Genomic DNA, 22,560 nt, shown 5'->3' with positions numbered 1-22,560 from the left:
TTCTATGTGAATTGATGGACATAATTATCTTCCATTTTCTAATTGTTTTGTTTTTTGTTTTTAAATTTATCATTACAGAGCATTCCTGTGTGGTGGAGATGGTACTACTGGGCATCTCCTGTGTCCTGGACCTTGTATGGACTGGTTGCATCACAGTTTGGAGATATTACAAAAACTATGGATGGAGAGAACGAAACTGTCCGAGAGTTCTAAGGAGTTATTTTGGCTTCAAACATAGCTTCGTAGGAGTTTGTGCAGCCGCGGTTGTCGGGTTTGCAGTACTCTTTGCTTTTATTTTTGCAGTTTCAATCAAAGTCTTCAACTTCCAGAGGCGATAGAATTTGACTCTATCAACTTACATGAAAGATTCTTTTATAGTTTATGATCAAAATTTTCCCTGTACCCTCATATAGTTTCCTTTCTTGTGCCAGCTTAATGCTGCTCATATTGATGTACAACCATATGTAGAATAGTCACAGTAATGTCATACTTGTATTCTTAACTTATCAATGCAAAGAAAGTTGCCTTCAACACGCCAACACAGTTTTACATTCCTTCGCTAGACAACTATTGCAAAATCCAGTTTCATTTAACATCCTTTCTTCTTCTTCTTCTTCTTCTTTGGGTGAGATCCTTTCTTCTGATTCATGGGAAATAATCCTTTTCTTTAAGGTGGATGTGGGAGCTTACAATCCCATATTATTCTCTATTTTCTAGGATACTAGATATTTGAAGCTCTAAAACATGTAGTTAATTGGCTGATTCAAGTAGGGAATCATTTCCTCGTTTGTCCAAACCATATGCATAAAACAATATTGTTTTCGTGGTTTGATCCATTTCTACTTGCAACTTGGCATAGAGAATGGTCCATGAACTAATGCATCTTGCTAATGGATTCACATGCATATAAAAGCGTATACAACGAATCAAGATTCTAATTCCCTTTGGAAGAGATGTTCATATTTAGTGCTCGACAGTGTCTTGAATAGGATTACTTTCAATAAGAGGATATTTATGTTTTAACAAAAAAAAATGTGTATGCAACTAATCACACACATTTAAAAGCTACTTTGAATTAGTTCCTTCTCTTGCAAGTAATTCAGCTAGGCTGCTAACAGGCTAAAGTTTTTCAATTAAGGGAAAATCATTATGTGGCTTCAAGAAAGAAACACAACTACTAAAAACATCTCATAACAAGTAAATGTCAAGTTTCAGTATAGACAATGACAATAAGTTCATGTTGCTCGTTTGTTATAGAGACTTTTGGATAATTATATATATATATATATATATATATTTTCTTAGGACCTTATAACGATGTTCCCTAAAATTAAACAATGGAAGTGTCTATTGTGCTTGGGAAAGCCGCTATTGAAAGACACGGTTCTTTATCTAGAAATTACGAGCTTATTGACTAAGAAGCTGAAATGTTTGTTCTCATGCTAAGAATTTTGAATAATCACGTGCATGTATTAATAACAGATCGCAATTTGAAGTTATCTGCATACTTAAGGAATTTAAATTCAATAAAAAAATATACTCTTATTTCTTCAGTACTTTAATTTTGATCAATGGTTAAATATTACTACCTCTAGTCTTTAATACAAGAACTAAATAATTAATTTGTGAATATTAAGAAAGTTAGTTAAATTAGTTATTTGTACATTTGTATCCTTCTTAATCATGTACATTCAAATTACCTTTAATAGTAACTCTTTAACATATGTGATCACTATGGAGATTACTTGAGGGCAAAATAAATAAATACGTGATGCAAAATGGATTGAGATATCATATTTAGGACTAAATTGAATATTAAACTAATTTTTATATTAAGGACTCAAGGTAGTAGTTAAAAGAAAGTAATAATTTTTATCCTCCGTTAACTTGAGGATGAAATATTATTATTTTTTAATCAATGTCTTGACTCATTTAGTTTAGTTTGGTCTCACTATGTACAAATGTATCACTGTCCATAGCAATATATGGTTTGTTTGGAACTCCGTTCAAAATGCACTTCTAAGCAAGTTTACGCTCTTCTTATATACTTACCTCGTATTCCGTAAATCACATTTGAAAAGCTACTTATAAGTTAATCCAAACAAGTCCATAATCGTGTAGAGGTAGCATTCCAATGCAATTTCTATTACCTTTGTTTATTAGAGCAATTGTACTACAACTTCATTTTTGTAGAGCATCAACTTATTGTGTGTGTGAAGGGGAAGATGACGGGAAGAGTAGTAGAGAGAATCCAAATCCGGGTGGGTGTGGGTGTGGGTGTGGGTGTGCGCGTGCACGTGTGCGCATGTGAATATATATTCAAAGATGCGTCGACAATCCAGGCTGGTCCTAACGGATCACAATCTATTACACAGCACTCAAAAGTAAAAATATATTACAATCATTGGGAGGAAAATGTTTGAAGATAACAGGAGGCCAACAGAAAGAAGAAGAAACTAACAGAAGGAGAGGGTACAGAACTGGTGAGAAGAGTTATAAGGAAACATGAGAGAGAGAGAGAGACTTCATCATTATTTATCCTTGTCCTTTCCATTCAAGGTCATTCTTCCATCATGCAGCAGAAGAAAACTGGAAATTTGTGATGGAAAATTTTTACGAAATGTTATGTATTCATAATGGTCAAATGATTTATATCGTATTGGATGGTCCTCATCAACTAGCTCTTCTTGTGTCTGGACTTTCTTATTATTAAATGAAAATAATCCCACGGACAACCTTTTCTTCTTCTCCTTTACGATGATTTGGTGCTGGCAAGACTGTATTCTGTCATTACTCCAAATCTAAAATATCAAATAAGCTTTCACTTGTCAATGGGAGCATTTTTTTTTGAAAAAAAAAAAGAAGCAGTTTTCTGAGATAAAGATATATGAAAATGAAAAAACCCACCTTTAATGCATCACCAGCCAGGAACAGAAACTTGCAGGGTGAGGGATCAACATCAATCCATTCACCACTTTTCAGTTTGACTTGCAAACCTTTCACATTATTCTGATGCAGTATGGTGAAGTATGTCACGTCTGTGTGAGCATGCAATCCTAAATTATTCTCATTATTCTGAGGTACTAGGTACTTAAAACCTCGGAGCATGTAACTGGTTGATTCAAGCAGGGAATCACAGTGTCTTTTTCCAAACCATAAGCATCAAACAGTAATCTTTTAGCAGTTTGGTCCATTTCAACTAGCAACTTTGCATACAGATTGATCGTCTCACTACTCAAACAATGAAGAAAACAATTAATGACTGCAGAAAATTCAAGTATAAGCAGAAAGGTAAACAAGAAAACAACGTAAACCAAGTTTTGAGCAGTACCAGAAATGATCATGTCCTGTCGGCCACATGATGTTGGCATACTTCTGAATTGCTTCGTTATTAATGGGGTCATCAAAGTCAATTCCAACGGATTCATACAAAGGGGCTCGAGGAGTTCGTTCATAGTAACCATGATAAGGCTTGTCGCTGGTCTTTTGCTTTTTTGTTTCAAGCGGAAGATCAAACAATTCTTCCATTAGAGCAAGTACTGAGTGGTGAAGCTCCGTAGAAACCTTACTACTCATTACGTAAAAACAGCCATTAGTCTCTAATGCACCCCGCATCAATTGGCTAGCTGAAAACCATTTCTCTGAACCAGGTTTTAAGTTTTCATCCGTCAAGTCTATAACAGGAATCTGAGAACCTATCAGCGAACTCATCTTCTCAATAATATTTGTTGGATTTCTTGAGACTTCAGGTAATGGAGTTCCTAGACAACTACATTAAAATAAAGAAAAGATTTAAGAGGGTGGATCTTTATAGCAGCTGAAAACAGAATGCTTGAACAGATATGATACATCAGAATTGCATCAATCAGGGGCTAATGACACAGAAATTTGTAAAAACAAGGAAACATAAAACTAATCGCTAGGTAGATCAGATCAAGTGAAGACAAAGCCAGAGGACTCAAACATCCAAACACAGCAGATAACATGGGGAAGCACCTGAATCTTGAGATATCGCCGGCGGGTAAAACGTGGGAGGCTTCTCCGCCGGAACTTCACGCTTAGTCTCGGGACGGCACAAGGAAAGATATGTCTGGGAGTATGAGAGGGAGAAGAGTGAAGATGGAAAAGTTAAACAGGCTCTGTTTTCAGGGAAATCAACACACTGTGAGCGAAGGGTCGGTGTCCATTGTGCTAAGCTTCAATTTTTAAGGGAAAATCCCAAAAAAGTCCTTGGAATATGGGAAATGTCAGATTGGGTCCTTAAATTTGAAAATGACAGAATGGGTCATTGACCCAATCTGTCATTTGTGAAATTCAGGCGAATTGATAATTTTGCCCTCATTTATTCATTCACTACAATGATTCAAGGAATCACTATAAGAGTTTAGGTGTTACCTAGATTCGTATAGCGAATAACTATTCACTTTTTCATAGTCAGGTGTCTTGTTATTAACTACAACTAATGCTGTAATCACTAGAACAATGTAAGCATTACCTAGATTTGTGTAGAGAATAACTACTCATTTTTTCATAGTCAGGTATCTTATTATTGTCAGGTACCTTATTATTAACTACAACGAATCTTGTAATCACTAGAACAGTATAAGCGTTACCTAGATTTGTTTAGAAAATAACTACTCACTTTTGCTCAGGGGCAAAAATGTCAATTCACCTGAATTTCACAAATGACAAATTGGGTCAATGACCCATTCTGTCATTTTCGAAATTTAAGGGCCCAATCTGGGATTTGGTATATTCTAAGGGCTTTTTCTGGGATTTTCCCATTTTTTAATGTTTTTTGTTTGTTTTTGAGACTGCTTTGATTTGTCAATTTCCACTAAACAATTTGGAAGTGACCTGCATCACGGATTTCTATGTTTTGATCCTTACTTATGAGGCCTCGTCAATAGAAATTTGTTTTCTTCTACACACGAGAAAGAGGAAGTGAGAAACTGAACAGAATTTCTTTTTCGCGCACTCGGGATCTGATCAATCTTTTAAATAACTACACAAGGGACTATGGTAGGATTCATATGGGTGGTGACTAATCCGTAAATTTTGGTTATGTGACAGATTTTTTTTTTTTTTCACTTTGAGCATCTATGGCTGTATGTAATACACACTCACAATAATATAAAATTTGAAACTTCCGTCTGTGATGTAAACGGGAATTTATTAATCAAATGATTTTTATCGTATTGGATGGTCTTTGTCGACTAGCTCTTCTCGTGCCTTGAACCATATTAGTACCATATTATATGAAAGTAGAATCCCATGGAGTATCTCTTCTGATCTCTTGATATCATGATCACTTTGGTGTTGACAAATCACATGGCCGTATTCTAATTAAATATGATGCTTTTAATATATTTTGTCTTTCATATTTATTAATTTTTTAAAAAATAAATTTATTTAAATTATAAACTTATATTCCCTCTACTCCTTTGAGAAATTCTTGTATGCTTTTGGAATGCCAGCTCAAATAAACTTTGAGCAGTCAAAAAATAACACTTCATTCAATTTTAATCCTAGCTGGCTCCTCTCGTGAACGGATGATTGACGGCGCTACAGGAACATGATCTTCATCTCTTCCCTTGGCTTCTCATGTCACCATCGTTCTTTTCTCTTCCCTCCCCCTACAGCTTCCTGTCCTCCTCCTTCCAGGCAACCCCATTCCTCTTCTCTTCTCTCTCTCTCCCCCCACGGTCAATCACCCTCCCACACCTCCTCCTCCTTCTTCTTATGCTACACCGACCGCGAATTGGTTTTTCCTAAGGTCACCCCCTTCACCACCACTAAAAAATCAATTGTTTTCTCGCACTGACTGCGAATTATAGCATTATCGGAAAGGTCATCGCCAAGTCATCGGATTCGTCTCTTTTTCCCTTCCTTCCCTTTCATTTTCTTCTCAAGGCTTTTCCCAAATTCTGAACTTTATAAATTTTAGACATTGTTTAATTAATTCCTCCATGGCCTTGGCTTTTTGGGTTTTGTGGGTAACTGCTTGGAGGGCCAAAGGTTTTTCCTTTCTCATTATTCTCTTCATAGTAAGGGGGCCAGAGGGCATGCATGTGTGCGTGGGTTTGCTTCTGCGGTGAAGGGGTTTTTATGGGAAAAGGAATTTTTAAGGTTGAAATTATGTGCAAGTGTGTACAATGCAAATGCAAGGTTTCATGGGTGATTGAAGAGGAATGCAGCAGGAGGGAAGAGTAAATAATAGCGGTGACGGGAGAAGGTAAGGGAAGGGATGGGAATCACATTTCCCGTGGCATTGTCAGCGATCCGTTTATGTGACGAGCCAACTAGGATTAAAACTGAATGAGGTGTTATTTTTTGATTGGTCAGAGTTGATGTGAGCTGGTACGTCGGAGCATACAAGAATTTCTCCTATTCCTTATCATGAGAGTCTTTCTAGAAGAAATTCTTGGTCATTTTTTATGAGAGCTTTGATAGTTTTAATGAGCATTAAATACTTTTTTTTTTTCCATATATGCTTATATTCAATAAGGATAATGACATAATAAAATTTAATGTGATGTTGGAATTTAATATAATTAATGAGAGTAATATTAAAAATCATTTGAATTTTATGATGTATTTAATATTTTTAACTAGTTTTATTGGTACATGTGAATTAGTTAGTAAATAATTAGTGAATTCTTATAATAAGGACCAAAAGGAGTGTAATCTAACATTACACAGGTATATTTTACAGGTACTACTACTGATCTTTGATATAAGCACTAGTTTGATATTTAATTTAGTCTTAAATATAAGACTCCATGATAACTTTCTATTTTAATTATCATGATTTTTCACATCTTGTTTGGGGATCTTATCATATTTATTTGGCTTGAATGCATTAATTAATGATTAATTTGAATAAACAATGATTGCATGAAATTAGAGCTAAAAAAAGTAAAAATATCATATTTTATTATTTATTTAAATTGATTGATTTTTTTTGAAAGATATGATATTACGTCATCTTTGATTTTATTGTAAGAAACTTGAAAGAAATTGAAAATAAAAGCTGACAATACCAAATCACAGCAAAGGACCAACAAATTGGGGGAAAATATTAAGAAGAACCAAGAATGAAACACAGCGTTTTGATTGGCAATAGCCAATAGGGCATCAAAATTGTTTTCTTCCCTTGCTCATTTTTGGCCGACACCACCATCCCATTTTTCCCTTGAATCCATTAACCTTACCCCCTCCACTTTGTTCAACTTCAACCACGACGGCTTCCACCCCTCACCATCACCTTCATCATTAGCAGCGCCCTCCACCTCTGTCTTCACCATCGACCATGCCGTTAATCACTACCAGGAATAGCCTACCACGTCTCTTTCTTCTTCCTCTGAGCTTGCTGCGTCTGACATGATGAGTGGCTAATTCTTATTGCTTCTTGGGATAGAGATAATAGTCTGATTGTAGAATGGTGCTTTGTAATGTTAAAGACTGATATTTCAAGTTGGTTATCTCTGTTGAATTGGACAAAATTTGACTGTGATTGGATTTTATAGTTTGAATGTTATATATTCCTATATTTCCTTTCGTGCACTACCACAAAAGATACTTTTTACTTCTGTTTTAAAGGCTTTTTTACGTCTGTTTTTTAGAGGACATAAAATCAAGTGACGTAAATAACAAACCACTTTTCACGTCTGTTTTGAACAGACATGAAAAATGGGAATTTTCACGTCTGTTTTGAAAAACAGAAGTGAATTTCACGTCTGTTTTGAAAAACAGAAGTGAAAAGTGCCAACTTTTCACGTCTGTTTCTATAAAACAGAGGTGAAAAGTGGTGCTTTTTTTAAAAAAAAAGGGGGGCATTTTTTGTTGGATTGGAAGTGATTTAAAATCACTCCAACCCAATAAAAATGCCTAACTTATTATTACATAAATACCCCCTCAAAAAAGAATTATAAATAAAGTCATAATAATACAAATCACAACATGTACATTAACAAGTGTTATATAAATACTTAAAAATCATAATAATGTCAAACCATGTTAAAATAACATAGAAGTACTATTACAAGTACAACAGTAACAAAAATATACCAGTACAAGTAAAATCAAGTTGAACGATTGAACTCATCAACCATCCAACAGTCAATAAAACTATTGATATGAAGGATCAAATAGCGGTTTCAAGACACGATTTTGCTGACTAATTAAACAGAGTAAACAAATCTCACTTTCCCAGCACCCCAACATTTGAAAGATAGATTGGTCTTCACCTATTCCATCTAATTATCTGATTGGCCACTAAACTAACTGCTCAGATTTTGCCATCCCAGAATTGCTCAACAGATCGATGGGCTCTTTTCATGGACAAAAAAGGCACCTTTGATTAATCTTGCCTGAAACAGCATAAACCACTGTCATAATCAACATCACATTCTATATCATACTTATTATCTTGCCCATTCATGAAAGATTCAATTTCAATGGCATCTATAGGGGTACAGGGCCACAGATTTAGACATCCCATTAATTAGCATGACCAATAACCACTTGGAAAGATCTCATGCCTTGGTATTTTAATGCAATTTTGTAGGCAGAAAAAATAAACAAGTTAATCCTCATGCATGGGCCTTCATCTTGTCAGATGCAAGTCCATATTTTTTTAATGTTGCTTGTGAATCCATAATAATGTCGCTAGACCGATGAGTTATACATAATCCTAGAGAACTCAAAAACCCTACTACTCATTAGAATGATGTCATTTTCTGTTGAAGAAAAAAATTGTCAAAGTGAATCTAGTCATTGACATTAAGTTAAAAAGAAAAAAAAAAGACTAAAAATAAGTTTTCCCCACAATTTCACAAGAGTAATGTTAATATTTAACTCCAAAAAACAAACGTACAGATTGACATTTAAAAAGGCATTTGAAAAGTGCAAAAAAGTCAACTTGCTTTTTCAACGAGTCAAAGAGTTAAGACTACAAATTTCCTGAGGGTCACAAAATCATTTCTATCATTTTGCGGATGATGAAAAATTTTGCAATTGGTTCTGTTATTGTCAGTTTCAAATAAGTCAGCATGATTAACTCTATAAAAGCAAGACTGCTGTCATGAAACTAAAACTACAGAATTTTTATCCTGATGGCACACAAAAGCACATATATAATAGCAATTGTCCTAAACTGTATGCACATTTTGTAGGCATCACTAAAGCATTGTCATGGTGTAAAATCAGAATCTACAATAGAACTATAAGCAGAATCAAAGAACGCATGGTGGAGTCAGGCACTTCAAATTGGTACACTTGATCAGCAAGTCCATTTCAAGTTACCGACCCCTTATTTTCACAAGCTTTCTATGTAAGAGCCAGAAGTTTTATGATAAAGGTGCCACGCACATAACTACAACAACTGTTTTACTTAAAAAGAAATCGCATGATTAATGCCTCAGTCTTACAAAATGTTAAAGACAGAATATGATCAATACAGTTAAGAAATCCTAGCTACTCATTTTAATTGACACAAAGTAACGAATTTATTAGGGTGCCCATACCGAGAACAGAAGAAAATACTTCTAGTTTACACCACCAACACACTTAACTACCAAACACAATGGTGGTCCATATTCAACATGCATCGTCCACCTAGCACCAAAGCAACATAAATCAAAGTTATCTCACTTGTTCTCAGTATGGGAATACAAAGTTAGAGAGATTACAGAGCTTCGTGATTGCAAAGCTTTTTGATTCTCATCTTTAACAAGATTTAAATTAAAATCAAAGCAAAAGAAAACCCAAATCCTTCTTCCTCTCTGAACAACCAATAAACAAAGAAAAGAAATACATACCCAAAATGGATTCGTTAGCTTTCAAATTTCAGTTAACTTTACACTTTAACTGCTCTCTTACTTGACAAACGGCTGTCACTTCACAGGGAAAGAGGAAGGAAAAATTAAACTCTGCAACACCCACATTGAGAAACATTCAATCAAAAAGAAGATAAAGCGGTGAAGTTTGATGCGAAGGCTGAAGAGCTTAGTGGCTGACAAATTTGAGTCAAAATTTTTGGGGTTCAGTTGTTTAGACCCCATCAGTAGTTTCCAAAATTAAAAGAAGATGAAAAACAAAACACAGAAAGAGAAGGCGACAACAAAAAAGCTACCCGTAGACGTAAAGTGATCATCGAAGATGCGAGCAAGAAGACGACTTAGGAGATGCAAGCAAGAAGACGTCTAGCTCAGAATAAGCAGAAGACGTTCAAGTTGGAGAAGAAAACGGCGCTCATAGTGAACATAGTGAATGACGTCGAGCTATGGAGGAGAAAATCTCACGGAGAATCGTCTTGAACGTCGTGTGTCATGGGGCTATGGGGCCAAGGGAGGACAAGCAGTTTGTGTGGGTGCTAGAGAGAAAAGTTGAGCAAGACGGAGAGTGGGTGTCTTTCATAGTTAGGGTTTAAAAAATAATTTTTAAAAAAAATTAATGCTTCCCGTCTGTTTTCAAAAAACAGATGAGAATATTGGGGGTATTCTCGTCCGTCTCCAAAAACAGACGAGAAGATCACTCATTCTCGTCTGAATCTAAAAAAACAGACGAGAATATTTAGATATTCTCGTCTGTTTTTCAAAACAGAAGAGAATACAAATTTTTCTCCTCTATTCTCTAAAACAGACGAGAAGAAGGGAGGTAAAAGCTATATCTTGTTGTAGTGGTGGGTTCATTGATATTGTATTGTTTGGCATGGTAGTGTGGATAATACCATTGAATTGAGCTTGTTTTTGAGTCTCTGCTGAGTACTCTATTAATGTTGAATGTTAGTCTTTAAAGAAACAAACTATTTGAATTAATCACACTTACACATTAAGTGGTTTTAAATAGCAACTTAAGAGGTGTTTATTAACTAGGATAGTAGGAATAATCACTAATTAAGATTGACGCAAATAGTATTTTGCGGTTTTTGATCAAGACTTAGTACATTGTTTTTAACTCCCAAAATCTTTTGAACAAGGAAGGTTATTAATGTATTTTCAAGAAGCATTCATCTAATACATTTTATCATATCCATTCTCATTCCACTTTTATAAAAGAAAATATAAAAAAAATAATAGTTTAGATCTATTCCATTACATCTTTAATATTAAATAAAGTAAAATTAATTTTCAAAACCCAAAACCTTTTTTTCCTGTCAATTTATTATTTTTGATACTTAGTTAGCCTAGGATTGCAAATAAAGACTCCTCAAAGTGAACGATCCAAGTTGTGCTATATTGTATTATTTGGATTTATTTTTGATTAAGAATCTCAAGGTGGTTGACAAAGGTTTCCATCCCTCCAATCTACTTTGTCTATCATATTTATCTATTTTTTTCAAAATAGTTTTTATAGTTGTCACGCCCCAACTTTGGAGGTGACCGGCACAGAATATGAGAGACCTCACATTCCTAAGCCTAAACATATATAGACAATTGTTTAACAAACATTTTTAAGGTAATCATAAACAGAAGCATCTCATTGGACAAAACAGTCATATACTTACACATATTGTTGTAATTCAAAATATAAAGCCATTTGTAGGAATTTTTGGTAGAATTTTCACTGTAAATTAGACTTCCTAAAAATTCTACAATAGCCTGCAAGTCACAAACAATATTTAGAGCTTTGCTTCCTGGCACCAGTATATATAACTACATTCCAAAATAACCAAAAAGACCAAGACCTAATCATAGATTACGTGGAGTATCTAATTATAAAAATAAAGATATAAATATACTTTTATGTTTAAATTAGCTAACATTTACTCAAAATAAATTCATGAGTTTTGGATCTTCAATGAGACTCTTCACTACTCAGCTAAAGGTACAGGGTCAATAGTGTTGTTTGAAGTCAATAAAAGAATCTACCTATAAATAACGTCCCATTAATAATATTTACTAAAATACTAACAAATGAATGCAATAAAATTAAATTTAACTTTGAATGATCACATTCATATGGAAAAGAATTAAATTTTCCATAGTATACAATCTTAAATTAAAAGATAAATATATACCCGAACTCATTAAACAATTAAATTCAAATTTATAATATAACAGTTTGTTACACAAAAATATTACAAAATAATATTTCTCAAACCTAATCTTTTTATAGGGCTTTAACATAACGGAATAGCAAGCGCGGCTTGAAGCCACTAATACAAGCATGGACATAGCTCACGAGGGTAAGTAACCAATCAAGCATGGCCAAAGCCACGAAACAAGTGTAGCCGAAGTCACAAAACAAGCACGGGAACTATGCCCCCGAATATCAAGCGAGCTCGAAATTACCATGGCGCGCCAAGGACTAATAGTGCTGCTGTTAGTGACTAGTGTTTTGTATTCACTCCTCTTAAAAAAAAATGCAGAAGTATGCATAGAATCGATTTGTTACTAACAACTAGAGGAAAATATATATATTATTTCTACTAATGGAATCTTTTAAAAAATATTTTATAATAGATGATCCTAGCATGAAGATTTTCAAATAATATTTTTAAAACTCCTTTCCAAATTCCAAGTTTAAATATTTATTAAAAAAATGCAGATTAACAAATTGTAAGTAGAACTTTTAATCAGTATATAAGAAGAGAAAATATTCCTCCAAACAATAAAACGTTAAAACATTAAATAAGTAAGATTGAAAAATGATAAGTTAAACCACCTTAATAGACCATTTAATAAAGAAGCTAGTAGATTAATTAAATTAATAACAAATAGTAAAAGCCTATTTTATTATTATTTTCCTTTTTTAAAAAAATTATAATAATAGGACACTATTCACTCACCTGTTGTACTCCTAAAATAAAACTCATTCCAATTTGCACATCCTTGATTTATTCTCACTCCTTAATCCCTTGGTGTCCTAAAACAAAACATTATTAATACCCCATTTATAACTTATAAAAATTCCAAAATGTTTCATTTAAACATTTTTATACCGTATCACAATGGCCCTTCAATTTATCATCACACCAACCATTACATTCCTTACATTATATTATAAAAACCAATCTTCTACCAAAGTGTATCCATTTACTTAAAATCAATCTTTTAACACTCTAGCTTAAACTTATATACTTCTAAATCATTTATCAACAATCTCACACAGCTCTAACAAGCCCAACCATGTCAAAAATATCCAAAGATTAGCTAATAGTCGACAATCATAACATATAAATTATAATTCCCTTGCTTTCCAATAACAACGTAAAACTCCATAACCTTCAAATTTTCTACCCACAAGAACAGCCAACTCTTATTTTACTCAAGCATCTCCTGAAAACCAAAATTAAATCATAATTAATCCAAAATAATATCTATCTTGCTCTTTTCCATCAAAATGTTATATGAACACCTATCAAGCAATTCTTTTGCTCATGTAGACATTTCATCAAACAGCCACGGGCACTCAAGATTGTTTCATGAAACAAACATCCACACAACCTGAGAAAAATATCTCAAGTTTCCTTCTTAACTAAATTCATCTCATAGATCAAAATAAATAGCACCCAACGAGTTTCAAGCTTCAAATAATACTTCCAATCAAGTACTATAAATCACCCTGTTATCAACATATAGAATCCTTCCTCTTCAATATGCTTCTCTTAAGATAGCCCCCAAACTTTCTTCTTTCTAAAAAAACATCTACAGTTGAGAAAGAAGGAGGAGAAGTAGAGCTTGAAATGCCCTGTAACCACATACCTTAGCAATCATAAACTCCCCCCCAATTCATGATGACAACAGGAAGAAGAAAATGGAAGAAATAAGGGGGAAAATGGTAGCGAAGGGAGATCTAAAGTGCCTAAAAATCAGAAACTTTTTTCCCCTCCTCTGATTCAACTATGGCACCAATTAAGGAGGAAGAAGAAGAAACACACAAACTGAAAATAAAGAAGGAAAAGAAGATGGCAGTGTTAGCTGAGAGAAGAAGAACAATAAAACCAACCTTGAATGAAGCAGATGATGGCAGTGGTGAACGTTGGTGACGGTGAAATCAGACAAGAGTGAAGGACAATTGGTTTCAGTTCCAAGATCAAGAACCTTCTTCTATCCTTGTACCCTGCTTTTTTTTTTTTTGCCCCTAAAAAAGAAATGGCATCATAAGATATTTGATGCCATGTTTTGATTTTTTAATATCTCTTTTCTTTTTCTTTTTTCTTTTAAAGAGTATCTAAGTAACTTTTATAAAATTGAAAAAAATGAAATTCTTTCTTGAAAAAAGGGAGGATTAGAACCTGGGACCTCTAACCTTTTAGCACCCTTCACTGCTAACCATCTCCCACATTCTTTTTGTACTTACACTAAAACAATTTATATAATTATTGCTTAATTTGTTATAAAAGTTGTTAGGTTATTACATTCTCTCCCCTTTAAGAAAAATTCAGTCCTCCAATTTAAAACATGTATATACACGCTTACATCAATCCTCAAATAGGTGTGGATAATGAGAACACATCTCACTTTCAATAAAACATCTTACCTTTAACTCCTTAGAGTATGCATTCGTAAGCGTTATGGTTTAAGCATGTCAAAATACAAGCCCGTGGATTAAAAATTTCAACATAACTACTCGGATTACTATTCACTACTTAAATTCATATTTCAGGTCCAATTTTGAAAAATTATAACTAATTCTATAAAAAATCAAAACGGAGTGGTTCCAATTTTCACATAAAGCTCTTTCAATTCTCTATAAGGAAAAAATAACAATCTAGACTTAAACCTTGCCAATTCGTACGGTTTATTCATTAAAGATTACGGTTCATTTGGTGAAAACAGTGTTTTCCAGAAGTCCTGCCTCAACTTTGAACAGCCATAACTCTTAGCATACATATCCATTTCATGTGATCTATCACTTGTTTTAAAGCTCAGGATATGCTCTAAATACTCACCAAATTTCATGACAAAATTCGTCCATTTGCTCTGTCTTATCATTGGCACCAATTCATGGCTCATTTAGGGACCATCTAACTCCCTAACTTAATTCACATTTTCAAATAAATTTATTTCTTGCATTTTCCATGTGGTCATTGCATATACTATTTCCATACATAATCTCATGCCATCTTACATACCACAAACATTTTAAACATCATCGAATATACATGACATGATTGTAACATCAACTAACATAATAGTTACATAACGTAGCATGTTATGGAAACATAAGACATGTTTGGTTTCTTCCCTTTATCTTGCACTTCCACTTCTTGATTTTTCCTTCAAGCTTATAGCACCTATTAGGGGTTGTTAAGGGATGGTGAGATTCGGAAGAATCTCAGTAGCAAACATTACCCATAAGCATGCAAGACATAATGCACATGCATGACATGTTATAATATTAACACATGAATGTCATGGAAAGTAAGCTATAGCATTTCATGCTTTCATAACATATAGCCAAGGCAAAACATAACATAAACTTGCAAACATAACTTTGCAACCATTTCATCATAGCTTAGTCACATCATGGCAATACAATCACACCATGCAAGCATACATATCAAGCACACAATATAGGTAAGTTCGCTACCTTGTAACATAGCTTTCCTCTTGCTTTTCCTTTGATTCCCTTGTCTTTCCAACCCTATGGATTTTCAGTCAACACCATTAAACATCCTTTTGGATGTTCCAAGATCCTAAACACATCAATACATGATGCAAAACAATTATTAGACTCAAGTCATCAACTTATCTCTACTTGATTATTTTTTGAACATGCTTGAACTCTAACTTTTAAGTTTCAATTCCAACCTTCCTAAAAAATTTTCACATACTATTCCCACATAATTTTGTATGTAGAATCCATTTCCAAGCTCAAAACAATAAAAATCCAATCCTAACCATTCAGAACAGTCAAGTTTGAATAGAATCACAAACTAAGGGAAAGTTGGATTTCTTACAAAATCAACACAGAACCACTTGATTCTTGTTGTTTCCAAGCCTTTAAACATGTTTCTAACATATATTTCATATTTTCCTAACCTCATCAATTTCGTACAGCACCTCTCCATAGGATTTCAATCATAAAAAATTCAATCAAACCAACCACCAGACTCAAAAATAACAAGAAAGGTAGAAACTACATAAAAAACGGCACATATACTTTGTTTTAGAGCTTGATCTGGCTTGGGACCACTTGGCCTTTCTTTCTCCCTCTTCTTCCTCTCTTTAGAAACCATCTTGCAAGAGCTTCCCCATGGGTTCCTTGTGCTTGGATGAAATGATTGGGAGGGGAGGGGTATTTGTAGAAAACAAGACTGAATCTCGGCCGTTGATCTTAAAAATACATGGCTTGATTTGGACTGTCCATTTTTTCTTTTTATCTTGTGATGACGTGTCCTATGACGTCATGCTTACATCATCAAGCCACATGTCTTTAATCCAACCGCACACGTGTCTTGTATCCGACTGTACACGTGTCTTGCATTCAACTATACACGTAATACCTTCTTTTCCCATCTAACTGTACACTTGTCTCTTCTATATTCCTTCATCATTTTGGCATTAAAATAGGAAGGAAATTAATATAAAATTTATGCAAAATATAGCCCTTAGGTATTCCTCTATCTATTTTGCCATTCTCCACCGTATCAGGTGCTTTTTTTTGAGTCCTGACTTATTTGGTACCATTGGGACATATTCTGGCACCATTTTCTCATCTTAATTAAGTACATATATGGTGCCATCTTAGAGGAGCATAGATGAAAATAATTAGCTCTATTGACAGGCTACTTAACCTTACTGAGTCACGTAGTAGATATTTCACTATAACAGGTAGACAAAGGATTGTCTAAAATATTCCTGTACTACGTTCTGATTTTTATGTTGTCTATAAATATCTTCTGCTGTGCAACACCTTACTTTAATATATATTAATAGGATTATTTTAACGTCTGTGAATCACTAACGCCAGGTTTCCGTCCTGAGAAAAGACAGGGAAATTTTTTTTTTCTTTTCCTTCAACATTGGAAACCGTTGATCAAATATTTCAAACCTTTAGAATAATTGAAGAGTGATCCACAATCAATCCTACTTTCAACTTAATCTATTATCACCCAAAATGATTTCATACTGTGCAATATGATAATCTTATATTAAAAATATAGCAACCATTTTGGTTGACTGCACATACCTGCATCTGGCAGTGCTCTTCCGCTAATGAAGGATATAAAATAATATTTACATAAAGCAAGTAAAGTTACTTGCCCATATATTTTACTATACCATTTACAGAATTATAACAGGTATCTCTATTCTTCAACCAGCTCACCTTCTTCTTAAACATCCTCCTTATCCTTCGAGTTACTAGCCTTCGCTGTTTATCATGAATGGGAGGGTGAGATTCTAAAAAATCCCCGTAGTAGTAATTTTCATCAAACAAATATGCAGATTACATAAAGCATGCAAAACAAGCCAAAGTGGAACATAACCTTGCAAGCTAATGCAATTAAGCATTTATGTGCAATGACAGATAGACAAGCTAAATCATTAATACGGAAATAATTGGCAATCACTGCCCCATGTCTATCAGCTACACGTGATCACGGCTAAAAATCCATGCAAGGAATTAAGGATTACATGTTCTCATGCTTTAAACAGCAATATGGCACAAACAGACATGCAGCAATCATACACAAGTGTAAGGTAGGAAAGAACTACTACCTGGTCCGCATCCCCCCAAATCAAACCTTACCATTGTCCTTTCTTTCTATTTCTTGGTGGGCTTGAGCAGATATAAAAACCTATCATATTAGTAAGGTAGATCAATACTTCATCCAACTGTATCTCATAAATTAAATAACTCTTTAAATCCCAAATCTTCTTTAATCTCTACCCTTACGTAGCAGTTGTAATTTTTCTTATTCAAATTATGGAGGGTTTCCTTCCTTATCTCAATCCATACAGTTTTTTTACTTAGTAACATTCTCAATGACTTTATTAACACCTAAATTCCTAACTATCATTAGCTTTCAATAATGCTCAAATACTTCCCAATCTAAAACTTCTAGACTTCTATATATCTCCAATCAATACACACATGTAGCAAACATATATAATATATCAATTATGTTTTAATCACCCATTCCATAAACCTCGCAGCCTAACCTCCTCTTGGAAAACAATTCCATATTCAATATTTTCCATCCCCAACTTCCACGGTCAAAACAGACAACAATCAAGTTTATATATATTCGCTTATATAACCCCCAAAATTCTCACTTCGAACGGCCACAAATAAACTATTAAAATTTCCAAATTATAATTATATAACCCAATGGCCATTCATCTATTAAGACCACATTTAAACATTCTTTAAATCATTATCCTATTACTTCAAACCTTTGTACCCCTTTATTTTATGTCTGAAAATTTTCCAGATTTACTATAACTACATGTTCTAATTCAAGTCCAATTCCCCATGTTCTTAGCTACCTTTATAATTCTCACATTTAACTAATTTAATTTAGACTTTATAATTACTTATTAACTCCATCATTGACTTAAGGCATTCAAATTTAATTCAGTAATCCAAAATCATTGCTCAACCTCTAGAATATTAAAGAATGCTCTCTCCATAACACATTGCCCTGCATATACTCGTATCCCTCAAGCTTCCAAGTTCAAGAATAATTCCTACCCATTATTTAACCATCTGAAATTAGTGTACAGCTCTTGAAAACATGGAATACTCATTTTCAAACCATTTCCAGCTTCCTCAATATGAACCTCAGAAAATGCAATCCCAAATCTTCCAGCAACGACGACATATATATGAATGTATCTCCCAAGTTCTAACAACAACAATAACCGTGTGTATAAATATATATATATCTGCACTACTCTAGTTTCTAAAATTTTCAGTCCCACGACAGCAACAAAGCACACACACATCCTACACACACACACACACACACACACGTACATACGTATCAACATATACCTACAGTAGTACTTCGTTTAAATATTTCGTTCTCTTTTACTTTCTAGTGACCGAAGCTTATAACACCTGAAACAGAGAACCTAATGCTGTTGAATTAAAATAGAGCTTGGGAGTTTCAAAATCATCACTGCAGCACTAAACTAATGATGTCACATGTAGTCTCATATATATATATATATATATCAGTATTTTGTTTTCCTTTTAATGTCTCAGAAGCCGAGACCATTAAACCAAGAAATCACAGACCCTGTTTCGGTAATCATATACAGAGAAATTTTTCATTCATTCAACAGCAAAGCTTCACGTTAAACCAGCAACATTACCCAAACAAAACGCCACTCCCCCCAAACCTTTAGCCTCTGTTTCGGTCTTGAAAAACAGAGGAAGAAATCCACATGCAACCAAATTTATCAACATGCAACACCACCTTTCAACCACACAAGATTCAATCTACAATCCTCCTTACATATATCATCCGTTTCCCTGACTTTCTCTCTCTAAGCTCATCTCTTTCTCTCCTCAACTTCACCGGAAACATGAACCCAAACCAGAAAATGAAGACAGCAATGGACCCGTGGAGCTCACCTCGATTGTTTGATCGGTTTGTATGCACTGGATACCACCTCCGGTCACTCCTCCAGCTCCACCGACTCTGTTTCTCCCGTGCTCTCCCTCTCTCGCTCTCCGTCTCTGTCTTTCTTTCGTTCTCCTTCTCTCTTTTCTTTTTGCCACCGTATGAGCTGAATCTAAACGCGTGGAGGACCAGCTGTTACATGGAAAAATGATTCAGACGTCTCGAGGAGAAGGCAGCACGTGTTTACAGCATTCTGGACCATTTTGCCCTTCTAGATAATTATTCCTCCAATCCTATTCCTTCTCCTATTTTTCTGAAATATAAGATATATCCAGAAATTAAACCAAAATATCATAAATGGATTTTTCTTATCCATTAGCTTCTTTGACCCATAAAATAATTTTCCTAAGAATTTCAAGTCAAAAGTCCATTCCTGACTATTTTTCTGAAATTTTCCAAGAAAATAGCTCTTAATTTCAGAAATTAATCCTTAATCCATTTTAAGGATTTTATGCCTCAAATAACTTCTTTACCTCATAAGATAATTTCCCTAAAATTTTCTAGTTAATTAGAAACCTCTAAGTATTTTCTAAGACAATAACCCATTTTGCTATGAAAATAGCTTTAAAATCATTTAAGCCACTTTTTGGGGAATGAACTTTTCCAAAATATTTCTAAACCTTGAAAAATCAATATTCCATAATTTTCCCCAATTGTGATTGAGCTATTAAATAATTTTAATGAACTTTCTCTTTTTTTTGCTCATCCTGAGTCAAAAAATTCGGGATGTTACATGCTGACTCAGCATAATGACTCGTAGATGTCATGATTGTGTTTGGTGACTCAGCATGATGATTCTTAGGTGTCATGATTGCATTTGGTGACTCAGCATGCTGACTCAACACCATCATGATGGTTTTTAGATATATTCTTTCTCCTTTTTCCAGAAATATTATTAAATAATACTTAATCAGGGTTATCTTCTTTGAATTCTTCCTATCGGCTCGTAACTTTGTTGATCTGTCTCTGGGTTTCATTCTTTCCCTTTCATCACGAGAAATTCCTCTAATTTTTCTTGGGTCAAAAGTCAAACTATGGACAACTATTTTGACTTTCTCCAGATAGGGTATAAATAGGCTTTAAATTTAATTAAAACTAACCTTGTCAGTTTTTGGGGATGGAATTATTTTACAATCTACACAAATTCCTCAACTACTGTTCCCAGTTTTTCCTGATTATTTGAGGCCGTCTCATAGCTTAAATAATTCAATTTAAGTTACTATCTCAAATTGTCCAAAATCGTGGAATGACTTCAGGGCATTTCCATGATTTCTAGCCTAATATCGGCTTTGGGATCCTATTCCTATTTTTTTTTGGAATTTTTCTAAGTCATTTGGGTCATTTTTGCTAACTCTAAGTATTGGCTGACCAGAACTTTTATTATTTACAATTAGGTCCCTACTTGGCCTAGGAATTTTTTCTTTGCAATTTGGTCCCTCCTTAGACTTAACCTTCAGAACCATCTCTTGTAAGTTTCTGGTATAACCTCTGGCCTTTGGTTGTTTCCATTTCGTCATTCTTTAGTCCTTGAACACTATTGTTTTACACATTTGCCCTTGGAAAATCTCTTTTTCCTTCTGAGGGATCTCCGGGACTTTTGTTGCATTGGACTTAGTAATCATCATTTTCTTATGCTATTACTTGTATCTATGAGCCAAAATTTGGGATGTTATATTCAACCTCCCAAGTGGCTTTCTCTTGAGAATGATTGTGCCACAACACTTTTACCAAAGCAATTTCTTTTGATCTTAGCTTCTTTACTTGTCTATCTAAGATTGCCACTGGAACCTCTTCATAAGACTAATATTCATTAATGCCAAATTCTTGTACTCAATAACACGAGAGGGATCATAAAGATACTTTCTTAGCATAGACACATGAAATACAGGGTGAATGCTAGATAACTCTGGAGGCAACGCTAGATGATAAGTAGCAACACCAACTCCATCTAATATCTCAAATGGACCAATATATCTTAGACTTAGCTTATCTTTTTTTTCTGAATCTCATAACGCCCTTCATGGGCGACACTTTTAGAAATACCTTATTTGCAATGGCGAATTCCAATTCCCTACGATGATGATCCACAATAGTAGTTGCACATGTTAAATATTTCATCAAATGATATTTCTATCTAATATTCATTATTGGTAAAGGTATTTTAGGAAAGAAAACATACATTTATTACAAATTAATAACCAGCTTAACTAATTTTCTTAATCTACTCAAATTAATCAACTAGTTTCTATAACGGGGGTAGTATTTAATTAATAATTGAGGAGATGGCTGCTGATGTCATGTTTAATTTGTTATAATTAACTAATTTATTTAACTTTTTAATAATTTAAGAACTCTTATATCGCGGGAATTCGGAACAACGTATTTAGAACGGAAATAATGAATCCAATCACAAGAGAGAAAAAGGAACTTACGTGTCCCAATGCATGAATATTTGAAATTTCAAAATTTGCATGTAATCTAAGTGTATGGAGGTGCAAAGTCTGTGATGCTGCTTTTAATTTGTTTCTTTTCGTCTTTTGTCTAAACTCGTGTTTTTGTTATTGTCGCTTATATATGAATATACTATAAAACAGCAACTCCCATACAATGAGATGTGTTCAAGATCTTTTTTTAAAAAAAAATTATAAACATTGCAAATATTACATGGATGTGGGGATATCCATAAATGTTTTACCTCTAATGTCTTAAATAACATTTCTAATGTTCATGTCGTATATATAACTTTTCTTATAACTGGTTTGGAACGAGTTTCTCATTCAACAACAATGCATTATGAACCCGCTTATGTTAAGCTTGTGAAATTCATGTTATTTCAGCACTTTTTTTTTCTTTCAGTTATCATATATGTTAATCTCTAAAATTTTATGTCATTTCAGCACTTTTTTCTTGAGTTTTATGTATTTTTAGATGTATTTGTTCATATTTTGGCATTTATCCTTGTTATTTTTGAGCTT

At 33.9% G+C, this 22,560-nt stretch overlaps 1 protein-coding gene and 1 long non-coding RNA gene across 2 annotated transcripts; both read right to left on the bottom strand.

The window, feature by feature from the left end:
- Positions 1-2,372: 2,372 nt before the first annotated feature.
- LOC114751386 (probable 2-oxoglutarate-dependent dioxygenase AOP1) lies at positions 2,373-3,145 on the bottom strand. Its single transcript, XM_028940066.1, has 2 exons — positions 2,908-3,145; positions 2,373-2,801 (listed from the first exon to the last, which is right to left on the bottom strand). Exons 1-2 carry the CDS (start codon positions 3,106-3,108, stop codon positions 2,532-2,534), a joined length of 471 nt encoding a protein of 156 aa, XP_028795899.1. The 5' UTR covers positions 3,109-3,145; the 3' UTR covers positions 2,373-2,531.
- Positions 3,146-8,296: 5,151 nt separating this feature from the next.
- LOC114751387 (uncharacterized) lies at positions 8,297-9,925 on the bottom strand. Its single transcript, XR_003740738.1, has 3 exons — positions 9,822-9,925; positions 9,528-9,618; positions 8,297-8,372 (listed from the first exon to the last, which is right to left on the bottom strand). It is a non-coding gene; the product is annotated as an uncharacterized LOC114751387 (long non-coding RNA).
- Positions 9,926-22,560: the final 12,635 nt, after the last annotated feature.

The sequence above is a fragment of the Neltuma alba genome, unplaced genomic scaffold (assembly GCF_004799145.2).
Source record: "Neltuma alba isolate B1F8T4 unplaced genomic scaffold, ASM479914v2 tig00006893_pilon, whole genome shotgun sequence".
Taxonomy (NCBI): domain Eukaryota; kingdom Viridiplantae; phylum Streptophyta; class Magnoliopsida; order Fabales; family Fabaceae; genus Neltuma; species Neltuma alba.
Note: the sequence above shows the minus strand (reverse complement) of the source record. Positions and strands in the feature narration are given on the sequence as shown.

Coding starts and splice junctions, on each gene's coding strand:
- LOC114751386 (XM_028940066.1), bottom strand. CDS start 3,108: ATGCTCCGAGGTTTTAAGTACCTAGTACCTCAGAATAATGAGAATAAT. Junction 2,802..2,907: donor TGGCTGGTGATGCATTAAAG/GTGGGTTTTTTC, acceptor TTGATATTTTAG/ATTTGGAGTAATGACAGAAT.